General features: G+C 38.1%; 4 protein-coding genes across 6 annotated transcripts; all 4 read right to left on the bottom strand.

The window, feature by feature from the left end:
• Nucleotides 1-387: 387 nt before the first annotated feature.
• Nucleotides 388-4487, bottom strand: LOC122087381 (PRA1 family protein B3-like). Of its 2 annotated transcripts, none has more exons than XM_042656487.1 (2): nt 3557-4487; nt 388-871 (listed from the first exon to the last, which is right to left on the bottom strand). In XM_042656487.1, the coding sequence occupies exon 1, from the start codon at nt 4245-4247 to the stop codon at nt 3591-3593; it is 657 nt and encodes a 218-aa protein (XP_042512421.1). In that variant the 5' UTR covers nt 4248-4487; the 3' UTR covers nt 388-871; nt 3557-3590. The 2 variants fall into 2 exon arrangements, with proteins under 2 accessions (XP_042512421.1, XP_042512422.1); XM_042656488.1 differs by lacking the exon at nt 388-871 and adding an exon at nt 2805-3192.
• Nucleotides 4488-7060: 2573 nt separating this feature from the next.
• On the bottom strand, nt 7061-10911 carry LOC122087382 (macrophage migration inhibitory factor homolog). 2 transcript variants are annotated; one of them, XM_042656489.1, is made up of 4 exons: nt 10674-10911; nt 7613-7813; nt 7467-7525; nt 7061-7292 (listed from the first exon to the last, which is right to left on the bottom strand). In XM_042656489.1, exons 1-3 carry the CDS (start codon nt 10782-10784, stop codon nt 7472-7474), a joined length of 366 nt encoding a protein of 121 aa, XP_042512423.1. In that variant the 5' UTR covers nt 10785-10911; the 3' UTR covers nt 7061-7292; nt 7467-7471. The 2 variants fall into 2 exon arrangements, with proteins under 2 accessions (XP_042512423.1, XP_042512424.1); XM_042656490.1 differs by lacking the exon at nt 7467-7525 and having other exon boundaries at nt 10674-10909.
• Nucleotides 10912-15071: 4160 nt separating this feature from the next.
• LOC122085660 (macrophage migration inhibitory factor homolog) lies at nt 15072-17227 on the bottom strand. The gene is made up of 2 exons (XM_042654155.1): nt 17025-17227; nt 15072-15467 (listed from the first exon to the last, which is right to left on the bottom strand). Exons 1-2 carry the CDS (start codon nt 17133-17135, stop codon nt 15240-15242), a joined length of 339 nt encoding a protein of 112 aa, XP_042510089.1. The 5' UTR covers nt 17136-17227; the 3' UTR covers nt 15072-15239.
• A 1985-nt stretch (nt 17228-19212) lies between these two features.
• Nucleotides 19213-21484, bottom strand: LOC122085526 (GDSL esterase/lipase At2g30310-like). Its single transcript, XM_042653998.1, has 3 exons — nt 20831-21484; nt 20499-20760; nt 19213-19661 (listed from the first exon to the last, which is right to left on the bottom strand). Exons 1-3 carry the CDS (start codon nt 21476-21478, stop codon nt 19444-19446), a joined length of 1128 nt encoding a protein of 375 aa, XP_042509932.1. The 5' UTR covers nt 21479-21484; the 3' UTR covers nt 19213-19443.
• Nucleotides 21485-24941: the final 3457 nt, after the last annotated feature.

The following is a 24941-nucleotide window of genomic DNA, read 5'->3' as shown; positions in this document are numbered from 1 at the left end:
TTTTTTTTTTTTTTTTCAAGTTTTAAGTTTCAAGGAGAGGGCTCTCTGAGGTCAGTAGCTCACTGTATAGAGAACCCATCAATTAGCCCCTCCTGTAGTCCTGTGACCCTTACCCTCAGAAGGTTGGTTACTCATTGGTACTTCCACTTGGCGTGGGGTGGGAAGGAACGTGGTATCGGCTTGAAGTAATAAATGCCCAACGCACTTTTCACTCCAGAGAACGTTGAAATTTTTTTACAAGAAGTAAAATATTCCAAAGCTAAAAATTTGATCACCCCTTTCTTACCAGACGGATATTAGAGCAAGGGTGTGACCTTGTTAAAGGCAAATTACAGCACCATTGCTAACAATGAAAATATAAAAACGACAAAAGCCCTAAAACTCAAGTGTCATTCTAAAAGTTTCAAGCTCGATATTTTTCTTTCTTTCTTACTATCAAGTCAAATACATGCATTCAATCATTCACTCTGTGGAATCATTGTGTTTGTTCAATTCATTCACTCTGTACCAATCCATTTTTCCTAAAAATATTTCATTTGTCACCTGGCAGCAAAAAACTAATTTCAACCCATATGCAGCAGTGGGCAGTAGGCAGTGGGCAGTGGGCAGTGGGCAGTGGGCAGTGGGCACCAAATAGAACTGGCCACCGATCCTGATTTCTACCGATCCTAATCGTTACTACCTGAATTGGAATCCTACTCATTTCTATTTTCACCACAAAATAGCTTAGAAATGGTTCGACCGCACTGATTCTGGCCGATTCCGATTCGAATCAGATTGGAATCCATTTTTGGATTCTGCTCCATAATCTAATCGATCTCTACATCCTCAGTCTCAGTTAAGCGGTTCCTCGTACTCGAGATTCTGCTGCCTGCATAAACCAACAAATATGAGTATATATATTTGAAATTTTAACGGCACCTAATAGTTTTCATGACAATGCCAACATTCCCCAATCGCTGAACTAAGAAACACATGGTAAAATTCACCAATTCACATAACCTTGACAGACTATATCTTCTTCAATGGCCACCAGATCCTTTGGATAATCACAGTAACCTTACTGCAATCTTTAGCACACATCTCCTGTGGTACAAGGTGGCCTTTGGACACTCTCTGTTATAAACATTTTTGAACACCACAAACACCAAGCCCAAAAGAATAAGCTACCTTATCCTTCAAGTGAAAAACGATCAGAACCAAAATCATAACCAAGTCCCTCAGTTCAAATCACCAAACCAAGGTTATAGAACTCTTAAGTACTTACTACTTATCCATAGAAGTTCACCATCATCGACAACAAAGTTGACTTGATCAAGTTTTATACACAAAATTAGCTCAGGGCAATTCAGGTGATTTATGGGCAAATAGGTAACTAAAAGAAAAAAATGTATGGATTAAGTTGAAAAAGGCTAATATGCATATGCCCAGAAAACTAGACCTAGGTACAAAGATACACTCCTTTAAAGATGATTGCTTAATCTTCCTTAAAGCTGATCATAGTTTCACTTAGAAGCCTAAAAATTCGTTGGCCTTATATTGTGGAGCCTCTGGGCAAGCAGTAAATTTCCAAAAGTCAGCGGCAACTTTTACCCCAAACACCCAGCAAGGATGTGCAGAATATCGAATTGTGGGAGTACGAAGGTCTTATTAAACCAGAAAAATACTTGCGATCACCAATGGATATTGGGAAAAATAAAATAAGGCACATCCAATGTATCAAGAACCAGAGAGACTAAACAAAATAGCCAGATGGAAAGAGAGATTGCTAAAGGTAAGTCTTGATAAAATCAGTAACGACAACCACACCAATGTATACCATGCCCGCTTCAAGCTCCTTCAGGGCTTGCTTGATGACTTAAAATAAAGCGGGATGCAAGTTCTTGTGGGGGATCAAAAAACAAAATGAAAGGAATATTCATTGGATTGATGGGACTGTCAATGCAAACCTAAACTGGAAGGGGTCCCTAGGACTGAGGGGTCTTATCACTCAGAATGATGCTATGTTAGCAAAGCAGGGATTGTAGCTACTTAATAACCCAAACTCTTTGTGGGCAAGACTTCTTGGCAGTATCTACTTCCCAACTGAGGAATTTCTTCAAGCAAAACTTGGATGGGACTGCCTGTAAAAACCTAAAGTAGAAGGGGGACTAGGACTGAGGGATCTTATACTCATCATGATGCTAAAGCTGGTAGCTTCTTGAAATTGGCTATTCTGTAACTATTGGGAGGGTCCTCAATGAAATTGGCTACCAACCAGTCAAAACTTGTTGGACATGGCTACAACAAAGAGTTTGTCATCTAATATACACATGCAACATTCTTCAAAGCCGAAACATATGGGTTTGAGCTGTATGATTTTAAATGAACAACAAACGTTACTTTCTTTTGTGTTGCCTTTCATTCTAACTTTTTGGTGCTGGTATGATGCTTGGCTGGAAAACCCCTCCATTCTCCATTGGAAGTCTCCACGATTATCATGGATACCAAGCTTCTATAAGCAAGGATTAAATTGTTTTCCTTCTATCATGGAAATGGGTTAGAGAATGTTTTTGCCCACCATATCTCAACATGGGTTCTGAGTTACCCTATACAGGGACTTTGGGAGTCCTCATTCCCTGACGATCTTCTAAAGATTATATTTTACTTTTTGGCCCTTATAGGAATAATAAAATCCCCCCACCTCCCGGCTGTGGGCTTGCACAGAAAAAAGAAGGGTACAACTACAAAGTGTGGCTCATGGCCAAAATTTGAGGATCGTTGTAGGTCGAGCAGTATGACCAAACATCTAATGTGATCTTACATGGGCATTAATTGCACATAACTATTGCATATTAAAATGTTTGTTTCAACATCACCAGTCGTAGCCCAGAGCATAAAATGATAATCATGGGGGGAAAATAGCAGAAGAGAGGAAAGCAAAGGATGAACAATTGTACACCATCCAATTCTCACACAGAAAGGGAACCATAAAACCAGTTGGTTAAACATCTGGGTGACAAGGAAGCATCGACCCATGAGAGGAATGATCTCAACACTCAGGTACGACTGAATAACTTCCCAAACATTGATAAGAGATAAAGACCCTAACATCCCAAGATAGAACACGCGCAGGCCTAAAATCAATATTAACAAAAATGCTCCTTAACAACACCCCCCCCCCCCCCGGGGGCGTCCGCACAACAATAGAATCTGTTAAGAGTTAAGAATAGGTCAGAAAAGAAGAACCCACACAAACGGTCACAACTTCTATAAAATGAGAACGATGCATCAAGAAGATAACACAGAAAACTAAGGTTAAAGATCCAACATCAGAAATTACATAGATTTCTATTTGAAGCAAAAAAGAAATGAGAACAGATCTACAATTGTTGGTTTCAGATCCAGTCTATATTTAGTGACTAGAGAGAAAGAGGGGGAGTGACAAAAAAATAAAAGAGTAAGGCAAGAATACCGATCCAGTGTATCTTCTTTTCTATAGAACAAAAAAAAAAAAAAAAAAAGAAGGTTCTAAAAAATAATTTGACAAAGAACAATCAAGATTGGCCAAACCAACCTCGTCGTCGTCGCCATAAGACCAGATGACGTCCTTAAACGCGTGCAGCGACGGCAGGTGCGGCAGCAGCGGCGGCGGAAGAGGCGGCTCCACCAAGGAACGAGAGAAATCCGACATTAGCAGGTTCTTGATCATCGAGGAACAGATCTTCCGGAACCCTAAATGCACCGTGAGCACAAACAATCGCCAATCCGACCATGAGTGCGGAGATGAGAACGGACCCAACGCTGGTGAGGAAGATGACGACGACAGTAAGTACGACAAGCACGCCAAGAGTCTCCCGATCTGTGAAGGTACGGCCGAAAAGCACTAGAGGGGAATCAGAGGGGCGGAAGAAGTAGAGGAAAAGCCAGGAAGCAAGGAGGCAAAGGAGGACAAAAAGAGAGAATGGGTGAGAGAGCAAAGAGAGGGCAAGAACAGAGGCCAGGAGGGTGAAGTAGTTAACCCTAAAGTAGGAGAAGTTTTTGCGAACGCGGGACGCGGCCTCTGTAAGGGAGTCAGGACGGGCGAAGGAGGTGCGATCCAGGAGCTCCAACCATGGTCGTCGTTGGGAGAAGCCTTGGCGGACGGATTCAGAGAGGCGGCTGAGGAAGAAACGGAAAGCCGGAGTCGCAATGGGAGGCTGAGACTGACCGGCAGAAGGGATGTTCGCTTGGGGGCTCGAAATCGGGAGAGTGGGAGGAGATGACATTCCGTTGGATGGATTGAATCTGAGACCAATCGACGAAATATATGGATGATAATTTGGGTTTTTGGATGGTGGAACTTGGAAGGAAGTTAAGTAGCTTTTGCTCCACTTTGAGCAGATCCGCGATTAAGAGGAGATTTCGGAATTTCAATTCAATTCAGCGCAGAAAAGAAGCACCAGACATTTCGTGACACATTTATATGCAGAGAGACAGAGACGGAGACGAGACCCTCCGTTAATGGACGGATAAATAGGGGACTTTTTTATATATATATATATATATATATAATTTTTTAATTGAGGGGTTGGGGCATATCTGATTTTGTCTATTTGCACCCGAAAATAAGATTTGGTATATCGAGGGAAGCTCCATTATAATATGGAGTTTAGGGGTGAAAAAACGACTGATAAAAAATAAATAAATAAAAAGAAAACATCCTTAAAACAATTATTTTTAAATTAGTTATGTTGGTAGAATGTTTTGTGCCCAAAAATATAAGGACCGTAAACAATGAAAATATCCACTATACTATACTGATACTTTTAGGTGCCAAATCAAATGCCCTTTATAATGGCATTCCTTATTATTAAATTTGTAATGCCATGTGAATTTCCATCTAAACAAAAAATGCTATCCGATTGTAATCTTATGTTGTCAATAATAATAATAATAATTAAAATAAATAAAATATACAGAAGAAAAACAAAAAACAGGCAATCACATGCACACAACGAGGCTACTGCCTACATATATGGTCTCTCATTCTAGTCACCTAAGGAAGTTTAAGGCTGTGTTTGGTATGCATTCTCATTATGAGAATGTGCATTTTCATTCTAAAAATATAGAATGTGTTCTTAACTGAGAATGAGAACATTGTTTAAATAAAATGTTTGTTTAAAATGCATTTTTTATGTGAGAATACTCAAACATTTTATCAAACACCTCATGGGTGAAATCTCTTTAAAGATCCCAGACAATATTACATCAATACCTCACAAATAAAAATATAAAATTTTGAATGGTACCTTAGATAGTATTGCTTACATCAAACCAGTAAAGATCGCAAGAAAAACGGGTGATTCTAGGAATTTAGATTCAAGGAATCTTAAGAAGGAGAAAAAAAGAGAGATTTGGGGCGAGAGAAGCGATTTTCAGATAGAGAAAGAAAAATAGTTTTTAGAGATTTGTAAGAATGAGACACCATTCCTTGGGAGAGAAGGTGTCTTTCATAAGATTAATGGCAAAGCTATTTTCATCGGGGTTGTGCCAAGAGCTGGAGAATGCAGAATGGGAAAAGATCCCATTTCAGAATGGACTGAATTATTGACCATGTTCTAGAATTTTGAGAATGGAATGCTTACCAAACAATGTTTTTAACAGTCCAGAATGTGTTCTTGGTCCAGAATACATTCCAAGAATGCATACCAAACATAGCAGTGTTTAGAGAACAAAAGAATTTGTCAGGGCAAAGAACAATGAACCATTTTTACCAAAAAAAAAAAAAACGGAACAATGAACATTAAAGAAAATTAGATACCCACACTATGTTTCAGTTTAAAAAAACTACACAAACTTAGATTTAGGTGTACAAAATTAACCGACACTACATGATTTCCCACTTCAGGAGTGACTTGATCCAACTGGTGTCTGAAGAGGAGTTGGCACAGCTGAAAAGCACTTCCCTTCTCGAATATCTTTGCACTTCACTCCGACTTTCCAATTCCAAACCAGTGTGCTATCGGTGTCAGTAAGCAAGTTCGAACAGTATAGTTGGGGATAGAGCAAATTTGAATTGATTCCTCCATGAGAGTACAGATGGATGAGGAGTCTTTTATCTTCCACGCTTTCAAAGCTTGCATTGGTTCAGCCAAGGGCCTTGTTCAAGAATTGATATTCCAATGCGTATCGATCTTTCACCAAGGAGGGAGGGGTTATTTTTGCAGGAGACGACGAATGTGGACAGTATGTGGTGTAAAGTAGATATATTAGAGGAGCAAATGGGAAGAAGACCTCGGACACGGAGGGGGAGATTAGATTATCCTAATAAACATATAACATATTATAATGAGACAAGTAGTAGAGAAATCCTCAATCTTCACTTGTGTAAATACCCTGGGTTTTCCTACTGAACTCTACAATGGGTCTCCAGATCTCTGTTACAAAAAGAAAACTAATATGCTACTAATGAAAACTGTACTGAAATGTGTATTCCATATCCCAATGGGAAAGAGCATGGTTCATTGGGCAACCGTGGAACTGGAAACTACACTCCCCAGACCAAGCATTTAATTAACCCTGTACAGGAAAGAAAACAGACACATGGCCGCATCTGGCATCAAAACAGGGAATCCAGATCAAGCACAAAAGAGTAACCAAATCACAAACACATTTCCAGTACATCACTAGTGCTGTTTCTAACTTATTTGGCCAAGGTAGGTGTTTTGTACCACCCCACCCCCGGTAAAAAAAAAAGAGACTATTTAGGACAAGCTTATACTATATACATACATAATCAGAACAAAAGATGCATGAAATCAATCTGTTGTCTTACGAAAGCTAGCAGCATATGTCTTCCAAGACAGACAGCTGAATGGTATAAACTGAAGTATGCTTGTAACTTCATGTAGGTGGTTGTGTTCCTATGGTCCTACCTCATTGGATAGATATTATGTGTACCCAAATTTAATTAATTTGGTCATCCTGATGGTTTATCCTCCAGGTACCTAATTTACCTAGGTATGCTGATGCAACATTCAAAATTCCCATATGAACCAGCAACAATATGATAATAATTCTTAAAATAAAAGGAGCACAGTTAAGAGTCAAAACTAGCAATAGAATTAGGTATTCCACATCTCCAAATCCCTCCAATGATACATGTCTATCAGATAACATAACACAATGTTCTTTCACAGCATCCCCACGACAGTCATGAGAGTTCATATAAGAATACCGAGTTGCATACACATATTGCAGAGATTCCAGACAACACGGCCAAAGCGCCACAGAATTTAGAAGGTCGATCCATTCCATCCAAAGTCTGAACCCTGCAGCATACAAAAAGACAGAGAATCATTACCTTGATAGCAGCACTGAATAGCACAGAATAGCCACCAATATCACCACAAAGATTGAACAAAAAATACTTAACAGAATCCCTAGAAACTTGCAAGCTAATAACAACTTCAGCCATGATTTTAAACCAGTAAAGGATTATTTACATGATCTATTGCTGATGTAAAGCATGCAAACACTGTGCATAATCTTTGCTTTGATGGCCCTAACAAAGAGGAAAAATGCAATGAGAAGAACAGATGGACAGTAACGACTTGGTGGTGGGGGAACATGAGGTGTTGATATAGCTTACCTTAGAATCGTAAAATTTGAGGAAGAATCGAGACTTAGGAACAGATAACTTTGTCTCAAGAATAGTTGCAATTGCAGCACTCAATTTCTTGTTGACATCAGGGTTGAGACCACCAATGGATACCAGCTCACCATAAGCTGTTGGTTGCTGAGTCCCACCAAATGACATTGGAACTGACCCTTTCAGTACAATCATCACATACTGTAAAAATTCACAACAGAGTACATTTATTTGTTAAGTATGTAAATATGAAGAAGGAAAATAAAAACAGTACGGAGGTAATACAAATACTTATGGTACTTTCCAGTTAGATAGTTCGGTTTGGTTTCTATTTGATCAACACTATGGCATAATGGGATTCATAGGCTGGTTTGTGAGTTCAACCAACCACCTAGATGTCTGACATCAATTCTCAACCAACCACCTAGATTTCTGACATCAATTCCCTCGACTCATTACATTGATGCATCAAGTTTGGTTGGCCAATGAGCCACGTTTGCAACCCTAACATTTTACATTCAAAACTTCATATTTTCAACACGTGATTATAATATTATTTTTTTTCCTTGGGGGTTGGGATTGATTACAATTTTCAAAAAGAAGCTAAACAAACATATAGTACAACAATGACAACAATAAACAGTATATCAGACCACAAAACCCCAAGAAGAGACTACATTATGGAACAGGGTCCCTAATAAAAATTCTGTCCACTCACCGTCTCACCCCAGCCTCAGCTAACTCATAAACCCAGACCATAGGCAGATGTCATACTCCAAAAAAACAGACAAATAAAGAGCTGAAGTAGGCAGTATGCATTAACTTTGTTTGTTTAATTCATTATCTGATCTTGACATAGACGTATAGTGCAATTATAGCAAATGTGCTTAAGGCTCTATTTGATCCGTTCGCCCCCATTCCTTGAATTAACTTGCAGTGAATGAAGAATCATGAATCAAGAATCAATTCAGGTAAACCCTTTGGCTCTGTTTGGGTGCAATGGGAATTTAAAAGGAAGGGAAGTGAAATTTTCTTTCTTTAAAATGAAATGTTTATAATCATTATCCCATATGATATGCATAAACTATTTAATTTTTTAAACCATATTTAGTAATGATATATTTTACATATTATAGTAAAGGGTTTTGGATGCAAAGTAAAGTGAAATTTTATAACCAAATATGGAATGATTTGAAGTTAATGTTAAAGTCACATGGGTAATGATTACATATATTTCTTTTTTAAGTATGAAAATTTCACTTCCCTTCCCTTTAATCCCCTTACAACCAAGCACAGCCTTTGCATTTTCTTGAGTGGAATGTGAATAGAGATGTAGGCAATGAATGGAGAGAAAATCCCGACAATATGGAAGAAGTCTGAGACACAGATATAAGGCAGCAGTAAAATAACAAGAATCTGAAATCCAAAACCCAGAATTTGGAGTGATTTTAAAGAGCACACAATCAATGTCAAATTGACACAAAAATATAATCAATATGTTCATGAAGACATCGTTCCGGACTACATTTCTTAGTGGTTGTCACAAGCTGGGTATGTAAGATAAATATACTATAAGTTGAGGGAGAGTGTTAAAGTGTGTATCAACTTAGGGGTTTCATAGAAGTCCATGGACCTTGTATCAAAGGATCATGTTTGATTGTTTTAGCTAGTTTATGTTTAATTTTTATTGAAGGAATGTTCTTGAGAATTTTTTCAAGTTCTCTTGAACTTCCCCTATAATATGTTATATAAAGTAATTAATTTGTCTCATTAATTAATCAATTAAAGGCTCTAATATTTAATAATCCTCATTGTCTAATAACTAAAAATTATGCTTCAAATTTCATCCTCAGCTGCTAGTATTGGGAAGAGTTAGGATCTCAATGGGAAAACTACCATAGGTGTCTATTAGCTAATATCACCAATTTCCAATCACTGATATCCACCAATAAGTACATCCAATGTAGATATAACTCTAATATCTCTCAAAAATATTACAGTCAACCATCAACATGGTCTCTCCACTCTACAATGTCACATGATGAGGCATGGAAATAATAACTAATAACTATCACCACCTAGGTTCATCGAAATTCTATACGCCGAGAATCTTAACCTTTGATTGGGTTATCTCAACATTTTTTCAAAACATATGGAACATAAATATTAATGCACATTAATATTTTCAAACCTTTTACAAACAATTTAATCATATTCAGATATTCTCCCAAAAGGGATGTGAATTCCTTGTTAAGCATCTCTTCTGTACAGAGTTTAATACCATGAATACAGCCCACCAATATATGGTTGGAGAAGACATCAACCATTGGTACACCAAAACCATAATGCCTTACTACAACGATAATAATCTCTTAGGTCTGACGACTAAACGAAAACTACAATGAGAATCTTGTACTTAAACCACTAACACTAATCCATAGGATTCTCATGTAATCCAGACCAATGTACACTCGCACTTGTGTCTCTCGGAATCACTCTTTCTGACCACAGACAAAGTAACGAATGTATAAGTAGAATGCCCAATTCTGTCTCTAATTGCCAACAGATTTAGGTAAAACCTATGACAACCATGGGCCGCTAATATCATACAATCATAATTATAACAACAAGAAACTCAGCCTTATCCCAGCACAATCATAATTACCCTCGTAAATAACGTTTTATAACAGATTTGATTGACACAGTTCCAACACATATCTCCATTCAGAGGGAGGAGAAACAGAATCCACGACAGTGGTAGAATTAGGGAAAAGGCGCATAAAAATTGCCCCTGATAAGTTCTGGCAGGAGCTGACAGTGGTAGAAAGCTGTGGAATATTGAAGCCCACAACTGAATTGAGGTAGAGTAACAGCAGCAGTGCTTTCAATTGGGACCAGTGTTAGCTGGCGGGGATGGGATGTTCATGGAAATTTGTGGGGAGAAATTGAATAAAAAAGAACGGAGATCGGGATTTGAGGACCTAGAGCACATTAAATGCCCCCAACCCCAAAAGAAAAAGAAAGAAGAGAGAGAGAGTGAGTGACGGATGGTGAAACTTACCGCCTCTGGCTTTCCGATGATCTTAGCGACAGTCTTGGTAGCTTCGGATAGGATGGAAGAGGTGTCCACCCCATCCAAACCAACGTTCGTCGACAGGTTGAGGCACGGCATCCTCTCAGTCGGTTTCGCTACTCTCGATTTTCTCTCGTCCAACTCTCACGGTGCGGGCGCGGTCAAACCCTCGGGTCCTTCCTCCGTCTCGTGAATGACCTTTCCATTGCTCCACTTTAATTTATAGTTTGTCAGTCATACAGGAGTCCAGAGAGAGGGATAAAAATCGTCTGTTTTTCCCTTCCCTATTTTTATTGTGTTTTGCTAGTTGTAGAAGATGACATGTGTCATCAACGATCAAGATTAATTCAGTTGGGTGAGGGTTATTACATCCAGTTTGATTTTTAATTCAATCTTGACCGTCCATTTAAAGTAATACCACATGTCGCCTTCTGAAGGTAGCAAAACAAGAAAAACATAGATGAAGAAAAACAGACGATTTTTTTCCGTCCAGAGAGTCCGTCGGTCAGAGAGTAGAGCGAGATAATATAAAATACATTTTACAAAAAAAAAAAAAGATAATACAAAATACAAGATTATATGATAGGGGATAGGCCGTAGCCGGTAGGCGTAGGTAGTTGCGTTAGCAGTCTGAGTGATCGAGAGCTCGTGCCCAGTGTTATCAATATATTATTCGGCCAAACCGAATTTTTTCGAATTTTATCAAAAAAAATCTGACCGAATCCAAATTAAAAATAAAATTCGGTAAAATTCACAATTTTTTTAAAAGTAAATATAAAACGCGAATAATTCGGACCGAATCCGAATTAAACCGAATTATTCGGTCCACTTAAACAGTATTTTATAAAATAAAAAAAAAAACCCAATTAGCTTTTTTGACTACTTTTTTGACCGAATCCTTAAATTAATCAATCGAATTATTCCGAATAATTCCCGAATCCGAATTTGTTAACTATGCTCGTGCCTAGTGGATGGGCGGCATACGGCTGGCACCTACCATAGCAAAGGGTTCCGAGTTCTGTCCACGAAGTCACGGAGGCATGGTTCATAGTTGGGTTATGCCGACAATCCCAAGTGAAGCCCTCGTAGACTCATAGTTAGCATGGAAGCTGCGAGTAAAGCGGTTTTGATTTGACTTTTGACGAATCAACCGACTTGAGTACAAAATTCGTGAAGCCTAGAAACCAATTCAGATCAAATTTGTGAGCGAAACTTCAAATTTCAATATTATTTTATGGAAATCAACATTAGGCGTGAAAAAACATTTTTCATGAAAAGTCTACTGGAGATTTTTCTGAGATTTTTCATAACCTTTTTTCTTATAAAAAGGGAGAGGAGTAAGTATGCCAGCGGAGTACCTAAGAATTAAGAATGCTAACAAAATTTTGATCGTAAAATTTGATTAACTTGAATTAAACCGTTGGATAGAGAGAAGATATATAAACTTTCAATTCACTGTTGCTACACCTTTCCTCTCCCCTCTTCCTGCTACCCTTTGCAACTGACTGGTGATACTGCTTGACCTGAAACCCTGATTACCATGTCTAGCTTGCAAACAGCTATATCTCCTTTCCGCCTCTCTCCCTCTCCCTGCAACAAGAGAAAGGTTGATATGAAGAGAAGTCGAAGACGAGGAGGAAGACAAACAATCGGCCACGCTTTTCGAAGGGTCTCAGGTGGCTTCTTCAAAGATGAAGATCTCAGCCTCGTAGAAGACCCACCAAACTGAAACCTCGCACTTCCAAGGCTCCGAGAAGGACTGTTGAAGCTCATCGACATCCCTTGTTCTTGTTCTTGTTCTCTCTCTCTCTCTCTCTCTCTCTCTCTCTCTAAAACTTGAAACGTAATAGTAAATCACAACACCTTGTCTCTCATTCTCTACATTTGAACTGCTTCTGCTGTGATTGCGAAGGAGAAATAAAGCACAAAGACAATAAGAGATAGAAAGAGTTAGAGAGAGATTTGAGTCTTTCATTTGAGATGTATGAATATCGGAACCAATGTCGTTCCCGCCACGTTCGCCGACAATAAAAGGTACGCAAAAACCTACCAAAACCCCAATTCCATTTTTCAACAACTAGGATTAAAATCAAAATTTTCGCCAATTTAAGATTAAAATTTGAAACCCTTTGAAGTTTGAAGGTGATGAGATTATGAGAATGAATCACTAATTGATTCAAATTCCTGAATCCCTTCTCTATATTTCTTATTTTCAGTTTCAGTTCCAAGTTTTCGATTCATCAAAGACAAAACCTCCGATGAATGATCGGTTTTTGACCCATTTTAATCGAATTGGGAATCGGCCTTTAAACCCCAATAACGTTCTAAATTAGTATTTCTCAGTAAAAAAATATTTTTTGTGTTAAGCCACCATATCCGATCATATATGGCGAGTTTGAAGAAGCCGGAATTTATGGAAGAGAGAGGGGAAGCCAGAGATGGTGAGAGAGAAGAAGAGTGACTGTAGAGCGTCGGAGTTGCGTAGGTTATGTAAGACAACAAGTACCCAATGATATTGATATAATCTATCTAATCCAATTGTCTATATTCGCTAGTATACCCAATTCCTTGGTAACTCGATAGCATTCCTTTCTCTTTTTTTTGGGGGAGGGTGGGGGTTGTTAATCCCATAATTACCTAATTACAAGTATAGGAAGTATGCTATTTCTATTTTTATCATAAAAAAGAGGAAATTTCACTCTCCTCAGCTGAATGTTTCATCTATTACACTCAGACCCTTGCAAAGTTTAAAATTACAAGCATACCCTATGGTGTTAACACTGTTAGAATCAAATGTTAAATGTCCTTTTTACCCCCCATCCCCTTTGTGTAAATAATAGGAAAGCAACATATTGCAGTCCATGTAACTAGACAATGGACGAATACCAGGCGGTCCATGTAACCCAGTCTAAGCTCGTAACCCTGATCTTGCTACTCCTCTCTATTGCTGAAGCATAAAATAGGATGCAGTCCCAGGTAGCGCCATGGCTTCTCTCCCATCCATACATTTACTTTTCAATTGATCACTCACGCATTTGGTCTACGCTTCCTCATCCGCAACTTTGGAGAAATCCACTAGTTTCTCAGCCTCTCATAATGGTCGAATGAAAGAGATCGGCAAACTATGATTTGAACGAAAACAATTTCATAACTGGGATTCCCATAGATATGAAAATAGGAATTGATTGTGCCTTGATTCTGAACCAAAGCACAATCCCTTTATTTCAAAGATACTAAAATCCTATAGCAAATGCTTCCATCAGAGCACGAACAGTAATCCAAACGCCAAATGCAGTTGAATCAAAGATCATATGCTTCTTCGTCTTCTTTAAACCGAAGTAGAATGGCAAAATTTTGAACTGAAGCGTCCGAAAAGAAATGCTAAGAAGGCCAACGTAGAAATTCATAACACTCCCGTCACAGTAATGGAAATAGGGGAGTAATCGATCTTCAGAACTTCAACCCACTCGCAAAACAGAGGGGCGGAAGAACAGTAAATCTGCAACCCAAACGCGATTTCAGAGAACACTATATCTACAACCTGAAATCCCTCTCCGATTTAAGAACAATAAATTCAACAATGACAAGGTGGAATCCCTCTCTCCGATTTCATAACCGTAAATCCCAATCGGTTAATGGTTTCCTCACGGAAGAAGATGACAATAAGTGTTGAGGGCAAATAGGTCATCTCCATTGGGTCAAGGGTATTTTGGGATTTAAAGCAATTTTGTACAACATGATTCCTCATTCAACCGTTTTTCACTCATGGTCAGGGTACGATTGATAGAATCTACAACTTAAGAGGGAAAAATTTGTAATTATAAACTTCGCAGGGAAGAGTTATGTAATAGATGAAACATTCAGGGGAGAACATAAAATATAAAACGAAACGAGTTTCCTTCACGAATTTTGAAGGACCTTATTTTCCTGACAATGAGAATTATATTTTCCAAATGATAGGTTGTACACTAATACTTAGAGTTGTGACCATGTTATCCTAATTGTCCCTCTAATCATATCAAATTATAGTCAAATTAAACTATGCAACGTGTTAAAATAAAGGTTTGAAACATGTTTGAATAAAGCCAATAATTAAAATTTTGGTCCAATTTGATAATTTTGAGTCGGTCATTATGTCTATAAAATTCGTCTAGTTCCCACACCTATTCTGGTCAAATTTGTACTTAAAATAAACTTAAGAGATGATTGAAAAATGGTTAAAGAAAAAAAAATTATATATATATATATATATATATATATTTTTTCAGAATTATAAGAAGAATATGTTATTACTTTTATAAGTGACCAACAGCCCATATGTTTGCCACATGAAATTAAGAATGGTAGCTTTCAAAGTGTGCCACTATACTAAAGATGGGTGGCATGTAGACATTACCCACATAAGTTATTAGAGCATTAATTTGCTTAGCGGGAGTGGGAAAACAGAAAGAGGAGGAGGGGGATAAGAATTAGAAGAGAAGCCTTAATTGGTTTGGTTACATTAATTAATTAAATATGGGTGTAGGAATTGAAGGATTGGGAAGGGAAGGTAGGTCAGATTTTGGAGTTGAGGCGCATGGCAGTAGTGTCGAAGACTTTGAAGATGAAACGTGACTTTGGGATGGAGAGCTTTGTCTCAAGGATGGTGCCGATCTCGAGAATCAGTTTCCTTTTGACGCCAGTGTCGATCCCCCCCATGGATGTTAGCTCCGCAAAAGCCGCTGGTTCTTCGTTCCCGTTGAATGTTATGGGTATCGATCCCTTCATCAACACCATCACATACTGCAATTTCACCATGGATCGATCACAATATTAATTATTAATTAATTAATAGACAGACTTACAATTAATTAATTAACTAATTCAGAAGCGTCAACATTAATTTGACCCACAATTAAGTCAGGCTCAAAGTTCTGCCAACTGATATCATTCCTTACAAATCCAACTATATATCAATATTTTCAAAAGTACCCTTCCTTATCTCCCGCCCCCGCCCCCAAACAAATCTAAATAGCTTTGCTTAGGGGGGGTGTTTGGTTCGGTAAATCAAATGATGTATATATCGGATATGAATGTTAATCTTTTAATAGACATTCTTCTGAATTATGTTTCTTTCTGAAAAATCGTTTGGTTGCCTTGAGGTAGGGGTGTCAATCGGTCGGTCCGGGTTGAGTCGATTTCGGTATGGAAAAGCTGAAATCGAAACCGAACCAATAAGGAAATTCCAGTTTCGGTTTGGTTTTGGTTTTGGTGCGATTTGGTTTCGATTTGTCTTCGGTTTCTTAAATCGATTTTTAACCGGGTTGGTTTTGGTTTTTGGTCCAGTTTGGATTCAACTTTCCATACAAATGTATACAAAACTATGCAAATTTTAATTTTTTAATGAATTTTGGAGTGTTTCGGTTTCTTACCGGTTTGGTTTCAGTTTCGGTCTGGGTTTTGAGCCGGTTTCGGTTTGGTTTCGGGTTCATCCGATTTTCGGTGCAATTCGGTTTGGTTTTGAGGTTGCAATACTCCAAAACGAACTGAACCAATAAGGCTTCGGTTCGGTTCGGTTCGGTCCGTGTTGTTATCAGTTTGGTTCGGCCAGTTTTACCGGTTCGGTTTAGGAATTGATACCCCTACCTTGAGGCTAGTACATGTTTCTCGCGGGTTGAGATATTGGCTTCCGTAGAGAACTTCTTTCCGCTTTCTCCTTTTATATTAGGTGGTAAAAATGTTGCTCAAATCTGAGTTTAAGTGTTGAGGTAAACTCAGATTTGGAACACATTCTTTGTAATATGGTCATTCATGGGAAGTAGGGTGCTCACTTATGAGGGTCAATCTAGTGGAACCAAACAGCTCCAAAAATTAAGAATTATCATTCTAAAGAATGTCATCCCAAAGATTTATCGAACCAAACACCCCCTTAAGGTTTTCCCACTGAATTGCAGGGTCAGATCGATGACTCAGATCTGCAAAATTAAAGTTCCTCCCCGATCACGGTTAGGAAGAACCTTAGGCGCTCCTTTTGGTTGTCAATGAACCACTACAGTTTCCAAATTCCATTTCAGAAAAAAAGGAGAGGGAGAGAACGGTTAGGAAATCCCAGCTGGAAAGGAAGATGGCCCACCCCACAGGCCCCACAGCAGGCCACGGCCAAATCAACAAAAAAATCATCAAGATAGGGATGCATGGTGAAGGGACTAGGGAGTGAATCGCCGTAAAATGAAGGCAGCAGGTGCCCATAACGTAACTGGTGGATTAATGGTAGTTAGAAAGGAATAAAGCTGTAAGAGGAAGAAGATATTTCTTCATAGATAAGACAGCACGATATTGAGAGAGCGAAAGAAAACTTACAGACTCGGGTCTTCCGATGATATCAGCGACGGCCTTTATGGCTTCAGAGACTATGGGAGCGGTGTCGACTCCATCCAGACTCACGTTCATCGAAAGGTTCAGACAAGGCATCTCTCTCTCTCTCTGATCAATCTCCCACAAGATCGAATTGAGCTAGTGAGAGAGAATTCAGTGAGTACGTACTTCGAAAGGGAGGAAGAGAATGAGGAATCTCAAGAAAACTAACACTACTTGTCCTCCGCAGTATGGGCCTTCTGTTGAATGCATTAGAACAACCTATATACTAACCCAACCCTCTATTTGCTCTTTGATCGATGGAATCTTAGAAATAGGATATGCATATCCCCCATCCAAACTTCCATACCTTCTTTTGAATATTATTTTGGAAAATTAAAGATATTAGAGCCGACTGCAAAGGGTACACTAGCAGTTCCCTCCCTCACATCTTTCTAATCTTATTCTCTTCTCAAACTTCTTGCAATGAATTTGATAATAGGGAGAGGGTTTTCTAAGCAAGTGGCATAGAGAAGTGCACCAATGAGCTGCAAGGTCTTTTTATGTGTATGTGTGTGAGAAAGAAAGGTAGAGGTTGCCCTGACGGCTTAGAGAAACATTTTTCCTCGACAGTATTACCCTCTTTCATTTGCTAAGGCAGCACTATAGTCTAGTTAAGCTACATATCATATGCTAACGTATCACTATGTCTATCAACCTGGCCATTGATCATGGGATAGGTATGGCATTTTTCTTATTTTAGTAGATTTGAATCTCTAATTCAACAAGAGGAAGGCAACTGGTAGTTATTTAATTCGATTGTGAATAAATTAAGGACGGGCATTCTATGCGTGCATACATATTCAATTCATGATTAATCCCAAGAGGGGACCTCAGTTGGCAAGTACCATGCCTCATGAATTAAACTCTCCTTGAGACCACGGAAGGAGGAGTGGTGGCGGATCAAGAAGTAGCTGATCCGTGATGATAGATGGAGATAGGGACCATTAGAAGAACTAAATAAAATCCATGCCAATAAGAGGATATGTAATATTTTATTATTTTATCAATTAATTTAGTTATCTCATTAATGCATGAATATAATTTAATTTATAATTTGATTCATTAGCCCATACTCATGATAAGGACACACAAAACCCTAAGCTAGGTCATACATTGTCTTAAAAAATATAATCTATGAAGATCTGAGTTTGCTAAGTTGCTCCATCCCCTAAACTATATACTTTATTTATATATAGAGAGAGAGATAGGGGAATGATAAAAATTAAGAATCTGGCTTGTAATTGGACTATGAAAGTCGCGTACGCATCTTTGAAGTTAGCCTTTTTTGATTCCACAATCACGCACAACTCAATTTTAAAATAATTCCATCCATTCACCAAAATTTGATCTTCCTTAGATGCTACAGTTATTTCTCTAGTACAGAAAAAAATATATTATTTCAAAAAAAAAAATATATTAATCAGGAAAAAGGAAAAAGATTGCAATAATGCTCACCTATGGGCCCCACACATTCTCTATCTACTTTTCCCTATATATTCCACGATTTGGTTCACATTTGGTGGGAAACTAAACTCTAGTGTTGTGGCAATTCATCTTTCATAAAATATTCTACCAAAAAAAAAAATTCTTTCATAAAATAAATGTCGGTCAATTTTTTCCAAATAAAAAAATGTCGGTCAATTAACTAATTGAGAAAAAAGCGTTTCAGCCCGGTAGGATATGAAAACTGGATTGAATCGGCCAATTTGGTCCGATCCAGATCAATCCTTGTACAGAAACAAGGCCTATGGGCCTACACATCAATTATGGGCCGATTCAGACTAATCCAAAACGATTCTGATACCATCCAGCCATGACTGATTCAAATCTCTAAGTGATGAGAATGTTCAGCCAAGCTGTTACGTAACACTATTTGGCCGTAAACAATCAGGTGATCTGATGACCTAGTCATTATTATCATCTTTATTTAATTTTGCATGTTCATAGACGGAAAGAAATAGAAAATAATTTATGAGAAAAATTAAGAAAGCTGCCTAATCGTGTGGCCTTGGTCATATAAAATTACTTTCATAAAAAAAAAAAAAAAAAAAGATCATGCAAAACTATTACCCATCTTCTGAAAAGTATAAAAATTCATTCATGTTAATACCCTATGAGTGCTCTCATTGACCCCATATTAGTACAGAGACTACGCAACCAAGTAGCCATCTCTTGTTCATAATTTATATCCCCATTCAAGCTGAAAATTGAGAGAGAGAGAGAGAGAGAGAGAGAGAATAAGTATGATATAGATTAGATCCAACGAGAACTGAGCGGGCCTACAATGTATTACAGCTGGACTAGTTGCCTTAAGAGAAGAATAAGACCAGAAGAGAAACAAGAACCCAGAGGCGCAAGCCCTTTAGTTTGCTTTAGCAGGAGTAGTAGGGATCGTGAAGAGCATATGGGCATGGTCCAGCACGTAACGGGTAATGTGTGTATAAGCGACTTCACCAGGATGAATGGCGTCCCAAAATAGATACTCAGAAGCATTGGCACATGGTGGTGTGAGTAGGTTACAAAGGGGTCCTACTTCTACCAATCCATTCCCACAGCAACCTTTCTTTGTTTCCACAAATCCTGCAACCACAATAACCAGATATGTCAATACCCTCAATCTCACTTATAATTTCTTAATTTTACAAACATGCACCAACTAGGTTAATTGTTAATTAACCAATGTAAAATGTTTGTGTGTTTTTTTTATTTTTATTTTTCAATAGCTAGGCCGAAGGATAATTGAACTCATGACCTCTTAATTATAAGATGTTTTGTCAATCTTAAACAGAGAAGATAGTATGTGTATGGCCCAACCTTAGTTATATGAACTAATTAATTTATTTTTCTCAAAAATAATTATAACTATTCTCCTTATCCTTGGGCCTAGCTAAGGGTGGACTAGAAGTCTACAAGTGTACATAAGGCAAGGAATGGGTAGGATCCGAGTCAGATGGTAAGTAGATACACATATTATATTCAAAATTATAAGGACGCTAACAGCTGGATATTTAAGTTTGGGGAAGAGAAAATACGCTTTCAATATGTACTTTCCTTTTATAATTATTTTGATGCCTATTATTAGCTAGGCAGTTCTACCCCCCCACCAAAAATAAAAAATAAAAATTGACTTCGCAGTCTTGGAGTATAAGATGGTGGACAACGTGTAGATCCCATACCAATGGAGGTTTTTATTTTTTATTATTTTTTAATTTTTTGAGCTCCAAATACATCTTCATCCATCCATTAATCAGTCATAGGCTCATCGAGACACAATATTCAAAAAGAAAAGGAGACAAAAAACAGAGAATTGAATCAAAACCAAAACAGGGTCTTATGTAGGGCATGTTCTAAAGCATATTTCATATCATTAAAATTCAAATCTTGTTTAATTAATTTGCAATCTTTTGTCTGAATTACCGTATTTTTGTGGTTGGTTGATCATGTCCATGAAAGGATCGTAGATGTTGAGGTACACCATTTTGCTTCCTTCACACGATTCTTCTAGTTTTTTCACTACTCGCTTGAGCTTGGAATTATAAGCACGAGCATCTTTATTCTCTTCTTCAATGCATGTTCTGGCAGGTGTATTCTTCAACTTTGCCGTGATCTGGATAGGCGCACAGCCGAATGGAGGAACCCCCGCTACAATGAAGTTACGACATCCCAGATCAAACAGTTCCTGTAGATCGAAGAAGGACATATGAGAGAGAGAGAGAAATCTAGAGATCTAGAGAGAGAAAGATCGTGACCTTAATTATGTCTTGTAACTTTTGTAGCAGAAAATCTTGGTACCCTGAGATGTTAAATTGTAGACTCCTGGTTGGAAGATCATAGAAGTTGATGAGGAAGTCATTAGATCCTCCACTAATCATAACCAAGGCGCCATTTATTATCTTCTTAGCCTTGTGTTCTCCTACGGCCTTATTGAGTCTCTTGATATACTCCTTGAAGTATTGTAGCTGCTGTGACACTGGGATCACCCTTGATACCACTGTGGTTAGATCATCGTAACCTGATCCCGCCGAAGCGAAACTGACTCCGGTACAGAGTTCCTTATCCGATAGAAGTGGGTCTAAGAAGGGTGGCACAAGCTTCTTGATTCCCAAGGCAGAAGCCAGTAGATCGGGAACTAGTCTTCCATCCGAAAACCTTCCCGTTGGGATATGACCAGGGAATTCTCGACCATAAGGTGGGTGACAACCCTTGAAAGCTGTTGGGATGAAGTTGTTATTCCCTGTATCCACAGTTGAATCGCCAAAAACCAATATAGCTGGGAATTTTGGTGGCACTACTGTTGATGAGGCATTGCATGTGGTTCCAGGATTGGTGATTATTAATCTAGTGATGGTGTTTAAGAGCACCAAGAGGACAAAGAAGGAAGAGGAGGAGGAGGCCATGGTTGACAAAATTTTGGGGTATCTCAGTAACAGAGATGGGCCGGGTAAGTTTTTTCACTTGCAAGTAATAATAATAATAAAAAAAAAAAGGATAAACTTGGGGTTTATCTGTTACTTATTGCAAGAGAATTCCCATTTCTTGATATATATTCATAGTCTGTACTCTGTAGCGATTTAGTCTCTTATTTTTTTTATTTTTTTTTATGGTAAATGGTCTGTAGCGATTAGTCAGTGCCAGAAGAACAGTTAATGACGTGGAACTGAGACGGAATATATGGTTCTATCTTCTTTTAATAATTAAGGAAACTGTGCTATTGGGGAGACAATCGAAAATCTTGGAAAATTGGATATTATATTTTGGCTTTTTTCCTTCCTAAACAACATAGAGAGAGAAATAAGAAATTTCATTTATTACTCCCCAAGCATGGTTTAAGACTTTAAGTACATGGCATGGCCGATCCGTTATGTGTCCGAATCTGTATCAATGTAACGGTACATAACAATGGGTAAATCTGTCCAAGAAATCACCAAAAGTAAGGGTAATTAATTAAAACCGTCGATCCATTACACAGGCATAGACTCCATATGTTACTCAATAGTCATAGAACGATGGTTGAATAGGCTGCGGAGGGCTTGAGCCAAAAGCTCTATGTTCAAACTTCGAATTCCTTCATTAGTACCTGTGAGCATCAAGCGTGGACCAATCGTGGAGTGAATATAGTCAATCAGGTGAAATTAACCTTTTATGACCGTGTGGCTTTTATATTAGCGTGGGGCCATGAAGAACATAGATGGACATCAAGGCTTGGATTTTTTTGGGTTTCACAAGGGTGTGGGATATTAATTCGCCATCTTGTGTTTGGGTGTAAGGGCCACAAATTTTCATTTTATATAATTCATCATGTGTCATTAGCATCGAGCGTGGGTGTAGTTGTTGGTTGGCAAAAGTAGTTAGAAAATATGAGAAAAACCTAATTAGACAATAGTAATGATGAAATAATTAATGAGTTTGTGTATTTCTCTCTTCTTTAAAAAAAAAATTAATAATATTTTATAATCAATAGTAATTTTCTTATGATTCATTAGATATCCTTTTGGTCAGATTTAGATTCTCTGCAACGCACACTCAATGGTTAGAAGCCTCGTGGGGTGCACGTCCAAGTGTTGAGGTGCATGCACAGGGTGTTCCCAACCGTTGGATGTGGCTAAACTCTCTCCATTGCTGTAGATGATTAGAATCCCCTTGGCCCTCCTCAATCTTTATTCAAAGGCCACCCTCTCAAAGACAAAAAAAATAAACAACTATATATGCCAATCAAGGTAGAGGGTTGAACATGCTAACACCTTTCAATATACTAGTAATATGCATCAATCATATTATCATAAGGTTGAACGTAGAAGGCAAAGGGATCTTTTCTAAAAGAGAGGAGATATAAGGTGACATATGATGGGCACCATGGCGGTTAGCCAGCCTTTTCCAGCAATTAGATAGTTTTTTTTTTTTTAAATAGCTTAATAATTAACCTACTTAGAAAACCATTGCCCTTATCCTGCTCCAGTTTATTGAGTTTATCAAACAACGACTTGCCATTTCAGGTAGAGGTTTAGATGGATACAAACTATTTAATAAATAAATTTTTTTTTTTTTTGAGTAAATTACTAAACTAGAATTCAAACTAAGACATGATAAGACTGGCGTTCAAGCATAAAGTAAGATTTATTGTTCGACCAAAATTCAGTTTTTGTAATATTTTATAATATAAATGTAAGGAACTCAGTTTATCTTACGTGCCCGCTTTGAGAATCTTTCCCACATGCCTATTTTAAAAACCTATAACTGTCATGTGCTTTAAAAAAAGAATAAAAAAATAAAAAAATAATCATGTGGCAAATAACTAAATGGGGTCTTTGTCGGTAGGTTATCCCTAGGTTTGTTGTTCCATGTCAAATTTTAACCTCCTAAGAATTCTCCTCATAGACAAGCATAGTTTTGAAAATCCAAGAATATGTAGAGCGCATGGCAGTTGTCGCAATATTATATAGATGAATATTTACGTGGAATCCATGTCAATACATGTGAAAGTATTTGACTGAATTGGACTCTAAAATTTAATGCGAGACTTATTTAGAATATGCCTTCTCAATCTAACAGTCAAAATAGTTATAAAAAGAAAGAACGCTACTCGAGAGCATTTACCTTTGTCAAAAACAGTAGGTGCAAAAAGATCACGTTGTCTCGTGTTGAAGAGGCTCACACACGCTCTCCCATTGGCCACGAGCATCGGTGTGTACATGCACTATCCTATAATGTTCTCTCACCTATAGCCATATCATCTATCCATGTGTCAGAGTGTATAAGAAACATTATTACAATGGGCATGTAGGAACTTTTTTTTTGGGAGAATTATGCCCCCTCCTCTGTTTAGTTTGTCGAAATTACATGTGATCCAAGGGTTTGAACGATTTATGCCTCCCACCCCTATAATTGACAGTGTGAGAATGTTGTTAGTTTTATACAGCAAAATAATGTATTACCCCTTTAATTGAAATAGTCTTAATATGAAAGGACCATTATACCATTTTATACTTATATACCCAAACCTCATCATAACCCAAAAAGGATTATGCGATTCTTCCTTCTCATTTCTGCTACTATTGTTAATGGCTACTGGAGTTGTTGGGTTTGGTTCAATGGGTTCGATATCCGCCGCATTCGGAGAATAACGATTTTGCTGTGCTATTGATGCAAGCGGGAAACAAGATGTGGTATGCTGGGAGAGGAACAACTCCTTAACCTTTAATGCCGATTATTTCAATGCTCTACCGCCCATGGCTGCGCTCAAAGAGGGAGAGGGTTTCATGTGTGGCCTTGAAGCCAATACCTCTCAACCCTACCGTTGGAACTCTATTGGTTCAGATACTAATCTCGTCCCTGTGAAACTCTAAAACATCTCTTACTCCCACATTGCTGTAGGGAAAAATCATGTTTGTGCCATTAGAGGATCTTATTATTCCAATTATGATTTGGTCCCGTTGATTGTTGGGATTTGCTTCCAAGTGTTAATAACACAATGATTTCTTTTAACAGTTCCTCGTTTTCTGATCGATTCATTAGTAACCTCATTTTGAGGAATCTTGTTTACGGGGAAGGCTTTGCTTGCGGTGGAGTTCGCAAATGTTCACTATCTTCAATCAGGTTATTCGCAAGCTTCAATCATGCTCTCCGCGGTGTTCTTCGCTATCTTCTCTGACCCAGCTAAGGTTGCAGAAGAATGGTGTTGAAGACCTAGGTTGAAAAAGAACAAAGTGAAAGAGGGATTTTCTCTTTTATTCGTTTTCAGTGAAGGGCGTATTAGTAAGTTCACTTTATCATGAAAGGGCATTTTCGGCATTAAAATGGTGAAAGTCACCAACTAATAGTTTCAAATTCACGGTGACCAACGGATTGGACCTAATTGTAAGA

The sequence above is a fragment of the Macadamia integrifolia genome, chromosome 8, assembly GCF_013358625.1.
Source record: "Macadamia integrifolia cultivar HAES 741 chromosome 8, SCU_Mint_v3, whole genome shotgun sequence".
NCBI classification, from domain to species: domain Eukaryota; kingdom Viridiplantae; phylum Streptophyta; class Magnoliopsida; order Proteales; family Proteaceae; genus Macadamia; species Macadamia integrifolia.
Note: the sequence above shows the minus strand (reverse complement) of the source record. Positions and strands in the feature narration are given on the sequence as shown.

Bases quoted from the DNA above. Each gene is read 5' to 3' on its own strand.
- LOC122087382 (XM_042656489.1), bottom strand. From the start codon at position 10,784: ATGCCGTGCCTCAACCTGTCGACGAACGTTGGTTTGGATGGGGTGGAC. The intron at 7,814-10,673 runs GTAAGTTTCACC...GAATTTTTACAG, and splicing joins TCATCGGAAAGCCAGAGGCG to TATGTGATGATTGTACTGAA. The intron at 7,526-7,612 runs GTAAGCTATATC...CCTCTTTGTTAG, and splicing joins TCAAATTTTACGATTCTAAG to GGCCATCAAAGCAAAGATTA.
- LOC122087381 (XM_042656487.1), bottom strand. From the start codon at position 4,247: ATGTCATCTCCTCCCACTCTCCCGATTTCGAGCCCCCAAGCGAACATC.
- LOC122085526 (XM_042653998.1), bottom strand. From the start codon at position 21,478: ATGGCCTCCTCCTCCTCTTCCTTCTTTGTCCTCTTGGTGCTCTTAAAC. The intron at 20,761-20,830 runs GTCACGATCTTT...TTCGATCTACAG, and splicing joins AGTTACAAGACATAATTAAG to GAACTGTTTGATCTGGGATG. The intron at 19,662-20,498 runs GTAATTCAGACA...TTGTGGTTGCAG, and splicing joins CAACCAACCACAAAAATACG to GATTTGTGGAAACAAAGAAA.
- LOC122085660 (XM_042654155.1), bottom strand. From the start codon at position 17,135: ATGCCTTGTCTGAACCTTTCGATGAACGTGAGTCTGGATGGAGTCGAC. The intron at 15,468-17,024 runs GTAAGTTTTCTT...GTGAAATTGCAG, and splicing joins TCATCGGAAGACCCGAGTCT to TATGTGATGGTGTTGATGAA.